Genomic DNA, 9683 nt, shown 5'->3' on the forward strand with positions numbered 1-9683 from the left:
TAGTATCAGTACTTTTACTGTAGTATCAGTGCTTTTTCTGTAGTATCAGAGTACTTTTACTCTAGTATCAGTACTTTTACTGTAGTATCAGTACTTTTACTGTAGTATCAGTACTTTTACTGTAGTATCAGTGCTTTTTCTGTAGTATCAGAGTACTTTTACTCTAGTATCAGTACCTTTACTGTAGTATCAGTGCTTTTTCTGTAGTATCAGAGTACTTTTACTCTAGTATCAGTACTTTTACTGTAGTATCAGTACTTTTACTGTAGTATCAGTGCTTTTTCTGTAGTATCAGAGTACTTTTACTCTAGTATCAGTACCTTTACTGTAGTATCAGTGATTTTACTGTAGTATCAGTGCTTTTACTGTAGTATCAGTGCTTTTGCTGTAGTATCAGTGCTTTTACTGTAGTATCAGTGCTTTTTCTGTAGTATCAGAGTACTTTTACTCTAGTATCAGTACTTTTACTGTAGTATCAGTACTTTTACTGTAGTATCAGTACTTTTACTGTAGTATCAGTGCTTTTTCTGTAGTATCAGAGTACTTTTACTCTAGTATCAGTACCTTTACTGTAGTATCAGTGATTTTACTGTAGTATCAGTGCTTTTACTGTAGTATCAGTGCTTTTACTGTAGTATCAGTGCCTTTACTGCAGTATCAGTGCTTTTACTGTAGTATCAATACTTACAGAAACATAAAAAACATTAAAAATATGATTTTTGATGATTTTTCTGATAAAAATGATTTATTTTTTCCATCTGAACTGTTTCCTTCCTTTAGAAGAATCTGTATTGATAACTTATTGATCACTGCCTGTCTGAGCTGTTCAGCTGCTGCGGGCTCTACCCGGACACTGATGACATCACGGCTCTGTGCCCTGTGATTGGCTGCTGTGTCTGTAAGAGTGCAGCTGCTGCTGGAGTCTGTGTCACTTTGTGTCAGTCGGCTCAGAGTCTCAGTCCAGCTGCTGGTGAAGATGAAGCTGCTCCTCTTCCTCTGCTGTGTCCTCGGAGTGTCTGCTGACGGTGAGTTCCTGTTTACTGACTGTTTACTGACTGTTTACATGTTTACTGACTGTTTACTGGCTGTTTACTGACTGTTTACATGTTTACTGACTGTTTACTGACTGTTTACTGGCTGTTTACATGTTTACTGACTGTTTACTGACTGTTTACTGACTGTTTACTGACTGTTTACTGACTGTTTACTGACTGTTTACATGTTTACTGACTGTTTACTGACTGTTTACATGTTTACTGACTGTTTACATGTTTACTGACTGTTTACATGTTTACTGACTGTTTACTGACTGTTTACTGATTGTTTACATGTTTACTGGCTGTTTACATGTTTACTGACTGTTTCCTGACTGTTTACATGTTTACTGACTGTTTACTGACTGTTTACATGTTTACTGACTGTTTACATGTTTACTGACTGTTTACATGTTTACTGACTGTTTACATGTCAACAACAACAAACAGTGGCAGCAGGTTGATGATCGGTGTCTCTGTTTCAGTTCTACATGAAGACGTTGCTGTCTTTGGCTGTTCAGAGTCTGACGGAGAGTTCATGTACACTCTGGAGGGGGAAGAGCTGTGGTACGCTGACTGGAAGCTGGGGAAAGGAGTCGAGCCTCAGCCTCCTTTTGTAGATCATATGAGCTATCAGGAAGGAGCTTATGAAAACGCTGTGGCCCAGATACAGGTCTGCAGATCAAACCTGAAGAACAGTCGTATTGGCATGAAGGACATCCCACTGAAAAAGGGTAAAAAAACTTCAGCTCTCACCTGTTTCATGTCTCAGCAGAACTCTGACACGCCTCCATCATGTGATGACATGACAGAAACCCTAACCCTAACCCAGGGCTGGGGGAGTCAAACCTGCACCAGACTTTATTTGTTGTCTCTCTGGTTGTCGTTGGGCTGAAATGTTTCCACCAACAGGAACAGAGCGTTTAACCCAGAGGCCCACATCACTGAACAGCTCCCACAGGGGCCGCCGGGGAAAACCCACAATGTTCTGATGAACACGGGGTGTAAAAACTTCCTTAACCCCAGCGAGTTCAGCTGTTTCCATCAGTAATCACTCAGTGAACCATTAAAGCAGCAGTTTGGTTCATTTCTTCTTCAGAATCATTGATTATTTAGTATTTAACAGACAGAACTCAGCTCCAGCTGTTTAACTCCTGCATGTTCTTCACTTCTCATGTTTCAGCCCAAACTTGTTTGTCTGTGTTCAGATCCTCCTTCCAGCCTGACCATCTACACCAGAGACGACGTGGAGCTGGGAGAGAAGAACACTCTGATCTGTCATGTTTCTGGTTTCTATCCCGCTCCGGTCAAAGTCCGCTGGACCAAGAACGGAGAGAAGGTCACAGCTGGAACCAGCATCAACGTTCCCTTCCCCAACAAAGACGGGTTCTTCACCCAGATCTCCAGACTGGAGTTCGTCCCACAGCTGGGAGACGTCTACAGCTGCACAGCAGAACATCTGGCTCTGACCCAGCCAATGACCAGAATCTGGGGTGAGAAAACTTTATTTAAACTGAAAGCTGACAAAATACAGACGACCAGGGAGGAAACTGACTCCAGATGTGGAGGCTCACCTTTCTGTTTTCCCTCTCCAGATGTGGAGGCTCACCTTTCTGTTTTCCCTCTCCAGATGTGGAGGCTCACCTTTCTGTTTTCCCTCTCCAGATGTGGAGGCTCACGGTTCTGTTTTCTCTCTCCAGATGTGGAGGCTCACGGTTCTGTTTTCTCTCTCCAGATGTTTAGGCTCACCTTTCTGTTTTCCCTCTCCAGATGTGGAGGCTCACCTTTCTGTTTTCCCTCTCCAGATGTGGAGGCTCACCTTTCTGTTTTCTCTCTCCAGATGTGGAGGCTCACGGTTCTGTTTTCTCTCTCCAGATGTGGAGGCTCACGGTTCTGTTTTCCCTCTCCAGATGTGGAGGCTCACCTTTCTGTTTTCTCTCTCCAGATGTGGAGGCTCACCTTTCTGTTTTCTCTCTCCAGATGTGGAGGCTCACGGTTCTGTTTTCCCTCTCCAGATGTGGAGGCTCACCTTTCTGTTTTCCCTCTCCAGATGTGGAGGCTCACGGTTCTGTTTTCCCTCTCCAGATGTTGAGGCTCACCTTTCTGTTTTCCCTCTCCAGATGTGGAGGCTCACGGTTCTGTTTTCTCTCTCCAGATGTGGAGGCTCACGGTTCTGTTTTCTCTCTCCAGATGTTTAGGCTCACCTTTCTGTTTTCCCTCTCCAGATGTGGAGGCTCACCTTTCTGTTTTCCCTCTCCAGATGTGGAGGCTCACCTTTCTGTTTTCTCTCTCCAGATGTGGAGGCTCACGGTTCTGTTTTCTCTCTCCAGATGTGGAGGCTCACGGTTCTGTTTTCCCTCTCCAGATGTGGAGGCTCACCTTTCTGTTTTCTCTCTCCAGATGTGGAGGCTCACCTTTCTGTTTTCTCTCTCCAGATGTGGAGGCTCACGGTTCTGTTTTCCCTCTCCAGATGTGGAGGCTCACCTTTCTGTTTTCCCTCTCCAGATGTGGAGGCTCACGGTTCTGTTTTCCCTCTCCAGATGTGGAGGCTCAAGGTTCTGTTTTCTCTCTCCAGATGTGGAGGCTCACCTTTCTGTTTTCCCTCTCCAGATGTTGAAGCTCACCTTTCTGTTTTCCCTCTCCAGATGTGGAGGCTCACGGTTCTGTTTTCTCTCTCCAGATGTGGAGGCTCACGGTTCTGTTTTCCCTCTCCAGATGTGGAGGCTCACCTTTCTGTTTTCCCTCTCCAGATGTGGAGGCTCACCTTTCTGTTTTCCCTCTCCAGATGTTGAGGCTCACCTTTCTGTTTTCCCTCTCCAGATGTGGAGGCTCACGGTTCTGTTTTCCCTCTCCAGATGTGGAGGCTCACCTTTCTGTTTTCTCTCTCCAGATGTGGAGGCTCACCTTTCTGTTTTCCCTCTCCAGATGTGGAGGCTCACGGTTCTGTTTTCCCTCTCCAGATGTTGAGGCTCACGGTTCTGTTTTCCCTCTCCAGATGTGGAGGCTCACGGTTCTGTTTTCTCTCTCCAGATGTGGAGGCTCACGGTTCTGTTTTCTCTCTCCAGATGTTGAGGCTCACCTTTCTGTTTTCCCTCTCCAGATGTGGAGGCTCACCTTTCTGTTTTCCCTCTCCAGATGTGGAGGCTCACCTTTCTGTTTTCCCTCTCCAGATGTGGAGGCTCACGGTTCTGTTTTCCCTCTCCAGATGTGGAGGCTCACCTTTCTGTTTTCCCTCTCCAGATGTGGAGGCTCACCTTTCTGTTTTCTCTCTCCAGATGTGGAGGCTCACGGTTCTGTTTTCCCTCTCCAGATGTGGAGGCTCACGGTTCTGTTTTCCCTCTCCAGATGTTGAGGCTCACGGTTCTGTTTTCTCTCTCCAGATGTGGAGGCTCACGGTTCTGTTTTCTCTCTCCAGATGTTGAGGCTCACCTTTCTGTTTTCCCTCTCCAGATGTGGAGGCTCACCTTTCTGTTTTCCCTCTCCAGATGTGGAGGCTCACCTTTCTGTTTTCCCTCTCCAGATGTTGAGGCTCACCTTTCTGTTTTCTCTCTCCAGATGTGGAGGCTCACGGTTCTGTTTTCTCTCTCCAGATGTGGAGGCTCACGGTTCTGTTTTCTCTCTCCAGATGTGGAGGCTCACGGTTCTGTTTTCCCTCTCCAGATGTGGAGGCTCACCTTTCTGTTTTCCCTCTCCAGATGTTGAGGCTCACCTTTCTGTTTTCTCTCTCCAGATGTGGAGGCTCACCTTTCTGTTTTCCCTCTCCAGATGTTGAGGCTCACGGTTCTGTTTTCCCTCTCCAGATGTGGAGGCTCACCTTTCTGTTTTCCCTCTCCAGATGTGGAGGCTCACGGTTCTGTTTTCCCTCTCCAGATGTGGAGGCTCACCTTTCTGTTTTCCCTCTCCAGATGTTGAGGCTCACCTTTCTGTTTTCCCTCTCCAGATGTGGAGGCTCACGGTTCTGTTTTCCCTCTCCAGATGTGGAGGCTCACCTTTCTGTTTTCCCTCTCCAGATGTGGAGCCTCACGGTTCTGTTTTCCCTCTCCAGATGTGGAGGCTCACCTTTCTGTTTTCCCTCTCCAGATGTGGAGGCTCACGGTTCTGTTTTCCCTCTCCAGATGTGGAGGCTCACCTTTCTGTTTTCCCTCTCCAGATGTGGAGCCTCACGGTTCTGTTTTCCCTCTCCAGATGTTGAGGCTCACGGTTCTGTTTTCCCTCTCCAGATGTGGAGGCTCACCTTTCTGTTTTCCCTCTCCAGATGTTGAGGCTCACCTTTCTGTTTTCCCTCTCCAGATGTGGAGGCTCACGGTTCTGTTTTCCCTCTCCAGATGTGGAGGCTCACCTTTCTGTTTTCTCTCTCCAGATGTTGAGACTCACGGTTCTGTTTTCCCTCTCCAGATGTGGAGGCTCACCTTTCTGTTTTCCCTCTCCAGATGTTGAGGCTCACCTTTCTGTTTTCCCTCTCCAGATGTGGAGGCTCACGGTTCTGTTTTCCCTCTCCAGATGTGGAGGCTCACCTTTCTGTTTTCCCTCTCCAGATGTTGAGGCTCACGGTTCTGTTTTCCCTCTCCAGATGTGGAGGCTCACCTTTCTGTTTTCCCTCTCCAGATGTGGAGGCTCACGGTTCTGTTTTCCCTCTCCAGATGTGGAGGCTCACCTTTCTGTTTTCCCTCTCCAGATGTTGAGGCTCACCTTTCTGTTTTCCCTCTCCAGATGTGGAGGCTCACGGTTCTGTTTTCCCTCTCCAGATGTGGAGGCTCACCTTTCTGTTTTCCCTCTCCAGATGTGGAGCCTCACGGTTCTGTTTTCCCTCTCCAGATGTGGAGGCTCACCTTTCTGTTTTCCCTCTCCAGATGTGGAGGCTCACGGTTCTGTTTTCCCTCTCCAGATGTGGAGGCTCACCTTTCTGTTTTCCCTCTCCAGATGTGGAGCCTCACGGTTCTGTTTTCCCTCTCCAGATGTTGAGGCTCACGGTTCTGTTTTCCCTCTCCAGATGTGGAGGCTCACCTTTCTGTTTTCCCTCTCCAGATGTTGAGGCTCACCTTTCTGTTTTCCCTCTCCAGATGTGGAGGCTCACGGTTCTGTTTTCCCTCTCCAGATGTGGAGGCTCACCTTTCTGTTTTCTCTCTCCAGATGTTGAGACTCACGGTTCTGTTTTCTCTCTCCAGATGTGGAGGCTCACGGTTCTGTTTTCCCTCTCCAGATGTGGAGGCTCACCTTTCTGTTTTCTCTCTCCAGATGTGGAGGCTCACCTTTCTGTTTTCTCTCTCCAGATGTTTAGGCTCACCTTTCTGTTTTCCCTCTCCAGATGTGGAGGCTCACCTTTCTGTTTTCTCTCTCCAGATGTTGAGACTCACGGTTCTGTTTTCTCTCTCCAGATGTGGAGGCTCACCTTTCTGTTTTCTCTCTCCAGATGTGGAGGCTCACGGTTCTGTTTTCTCTCTCCAGATGTGGAGGCTCACGGTTCTGTTTTCCCTCTCCAGATGTGGAGGCTCACCTTTCTGTTTTCCCTCTCCAGATGTGGAGGCTCACGGTTCTGTTTTCTCTCTCCAGATGTTGAGGCTCACCTTTCTGTTTTCCCTCTCCAGATGTGGAGGCTCACGGTTCTGTTTTCTCTCTCCAGATGTGGAGGTTCACCTTTCTGTTTTCTCTCTCCAGATGTGGAGGCTCACGGTTCTGTTTTCCCTCTCCAGATGTGGAGGCTCACCTTTCTGTTTTCTCTCTCCAGATGTGGAGGCTCACGGTTCTTTTTTCTCTCTCCAGATGTGGAGGCTCACGGTTCTGTTGTCCCTCTCCAGATGTGGAGGCTCACGGTTCTGTTTTCTCTCTCCAGATGTTGAGGCTCACGGTTCTGTTTTCTCTCTCCAGATGTGGAGGCTCACCTTTCTGTTTTCTCTCTCCAGATGTGGAGGCTCACGGTTCTGTTTTCCCTCTCCAGATGTGGAGGCTCACCTTTCTGTTTTCCCTCTCCAGATGTGGAGGCTCACGGTTCTGTTTTCCCTCTCCAGATGTGGAGGCTCACCTTTCTGTTTTCCCTCTCCAGATGTGGAGGCTCACGGTTCTGTTTTCTCTCTCCAGATGTGGAGGCTCACCTTTCTTTTTTCTCTCCAGATGTGGAGGCTCACGGTTCTGTTTTCTCTCTCCAGATGTGGAGGCTCACCTTTCTGTTTTCCCTCTCCAGATGTGGAGGCTCACCTTTCTGTTTTCCCTCTCCAGATGTGGAGGCTCACGGTTCTGTTTTCCCTCTCCAGATGTGGAGGCTCACCTTTCTGTTTTCCCTCTCCAGATGTGGAGGCTCACGGTTCTGTTTTCCCTCTCCAGATGTGGAGGCTCACGGTTCTGTTTTCCCTCTCCAGATGTGGAGGCTCACCTTTCTGTTTTCCCTCTCCAGATGTGGAGGCTCACCTTTCTGTTTTCCCTCTCCAGATGTGGAGGCTCATGTTTCTGTTTTCTCTCTCCAGATGTGGAGGCTCACCTTTCTGTTTTCTCTCTCCAGATGTGGAGGCTCACGGTTCTGTTTTCCCTCTCCAGATGTGGAGGCTCACGGTTCTGTTTTCTCTCTCCAGATGTGGAGGCTCACGGTTCTGTTTTCTCTCTCCAGATGTGGAGGCTCACCTTTCTGTTTTCCCTCTCCAGATGTGGAGGCTCACCTTTCTGTTTTCCCTCTCCAGATGTGGAGGCTCACGGTTCTGTTTTCCCTCTCCAGATGTGGAGGCTCACCTTTCTGTTTTCCCTCTCCAGATGTGGAGGCTCACGGTTCTGTTTTCCCTCTCCAGATGTTGAGGCTCACGGTTCTGTTTTCCCTCTCCAGATGTGGAGGCTCACGGTTCTGTTTTCCCTCTCCAGATGTGGAGGCTCACGGTTCTGTTTTCCCTCTCCAGATGTTGAGGCTCACGGTTCTGTTTTCCCTCTCCAGATGTTGAGGCTCACGGTTCTGTTTTCCCTCTCCAGATGTGGAGGCTCACGGTTCTGTTTTCTCTCTCCAGATGTGGAGGCTCACCTTTCTGTTTTCCCTCTCCAGATGTGGAGGCTCACCTTTCTGTTTTCTCTCTCCAGATGTGGAGGCTCACCTTTCTGTTTTCTCTCTCCAGATGTGGAGGCTCACGGTTCTGTTTTCTCTCTCCAGATGTGGAGGCTCACGGTTCTGTTTTCCCTCTCCAGATGTGGAGGCTCACGGTTCTGTTTTCTCTCTCCAGATGTGGAGGCTCACGGTTCTGTTTTCTCTCTCCAGATGTGGAGAAGACTCAGCCCGGCGTTGGACCTGCAGTGTTCTGTGGACTTGGTCTGACGGTGGGTTTGCTCGGTGTGGCAGCTGGAACCTTCTTCCTCATCAAAGGGAACGAGTGCAGCTGATTGGCCGGGCCTGATGATGTCATCACCCGTATATGATGTAACCTTTGACCTGCTGCGTCTCTCAGCTTCAGATGAATCAGTTTCTGAGTTCAGCTCTAAACTTTCACCCATAATTAAACCTTTATTTTAATGAACTCTGATGAACTTTAACTTTATATTTTGGTTATTTTAATTGATCTTAAATTTCTTAACGAGTCTCAATCAGCAGGCGACTGTTTTAGAGTTTGGAAATAAAAGCAAAGAACTGTTTCTGTGTCTGGATTCATTCATCTTCATCTTCTGTGGCATTTATTCTGAGCTGAGGTCCCACAGAGCAGCTCAGCTGCTCACATGTTTCTGAGAATAAAGGCTAATTATGTCTTTAATGAGATGTTTTTCTGATCGAACATCATCCAAATGTTTAATCTGCGGAACAGAAAACCTATAAATACGTCTCATAAAAAGTTTTTCAGCACATTAAGGTTTGAACGATGATGAAAAAGCTGCTTCATGAACATTAAATCAATGTTTTCTGTCATCAAACCCGAAGCTCAGCTGTGAGAATAAAGACTTTTTCTGTGAATAATCAGCTCAAAGAGTCAGATTTTCAGGTTCTTAACCTCCTGAAATATTTTCCGTCCTCGGTGGCGTTCTGTTGGACTCTGTTTCATCTTCAGATGCTTCATTTTTCTGCAGGTTTGGTTCAATCTAACCGGCTCAGTGCTGCAGCAGCTGCTCACACCGAAATAATCTGTTCCTCTCTGCATCTTTGCTAAAAACGAAGACACCTGAAGGTGTCACATCTGTTCGATGGAAGGAATAAACGTGTTTTATGTTCTGTTATAGATTCATGTTTAAAAACCGATCACGGCAACATTTAAGGCGGATTATATAAATAAGTCTATATTCTGAAGTCATTTCAGGCCAAAAATAATAAAAAATAAAAGGAAAATAACCCAAATATACAGGAGGAATTATAAAGGTTGGTGTTTGAGGCCGGATCTGAAAAGGAGACCAAGGAGAGCAGGTAAAAAGGTGACTTTATGTACAAATGAGTGATAAATTAGCATAAATCCAGCTGTGACTACGGGCAGATGTGGTCAGAATGAAACTACAGTCTGTGGTTCTGAGAGGCTGGAGGTTGGATTTGGTGATAATTAGGTAATAATCCAACAATAAACTTGGTTTTCCAGAGTTTTACTGACCAGTTTCCTGATGGGCTGAAACTTGGACTGACTGACCTGTGGATCCTCTAATCTAACCTAACCTCTTATCCAGGTGAAGGTGAGGTGGGAACAGCAGGTTCTCCTCACTGAGGCT

At 47.0% G+C, this 9683-nt stretch overlaps 1 protein-coding gene across 1 annotated transcript; it reads left to right on the forward strand.

Moving 5' to 3' along the window:
- Positions 1 to 917: 917 nt before the first annotated feature.
- Positions 918 to 8629, forward strand: LOC140281416 (mamu class II histocompatibility antigen, DR alpha chain-like). Its single transcript, XM_072375842.1, has 4 exons — positions 918 to 1025; positions 1520 to 1768; positions 2243 to 2527; positions 8263 to 8629. Exons 1-4 carry the CDS (start codon positions 977 to 979, stop codon positions 8382 to 8384), a joined length of 705 nt encoding a protein of 234 aa, XP_072231943.1. The 5' UTR covers positions 918 to 976; the 3' UTR covers positions 8385 to 8629.
- The last annotated feature ends 1054 nt before the right edge of the window (positions 8630 to 9683 follow it).

The sequence above is a fragment of the Leuresthes tenuis genome, unplaced genomic scaffold (genome assembly GCF_036924035.1).
Source record: "Leuresthes tenuis unplaced genomic scaffold, fLeuTen1.0.hap1 SCAF_22, whole genome shotgun sequence".
NCBI lineage: Eukaryota > Metazoa > Chordata > Actinopteri > Atheriniformes > Atherinopsidae > Leuresthes > Leuresthes tenuis.

What these genes read in the sequence shown, in the direction of transcription:
- LOC140281416 (XM_072375842.1), top strand. Translation starts at nt 977, where the DNA reads ATGAAGCTGCTCCTCTTCCTCTGCTGTGTCCTCGGAGTGTCTGCTGAC. An exon ending in GGACATCCCACTGAAAAAGG is followed by an intron (nt 1,769 to 2,242) that starts GTAAAAAAACTT and finishes GTCTGTGTTCAG; the next exon opens with ATCCTCCTTCCAGCCTGACC. An exon ending in GCCAATGACCAGAATCTGGG is followed by an intron (nt 2,528 to 8,262) that starts GTGAGAAAACTT and finishes TTCTCTCTCCAG; the next exon opens with ATGTGGAGAAGACTCAGCCC.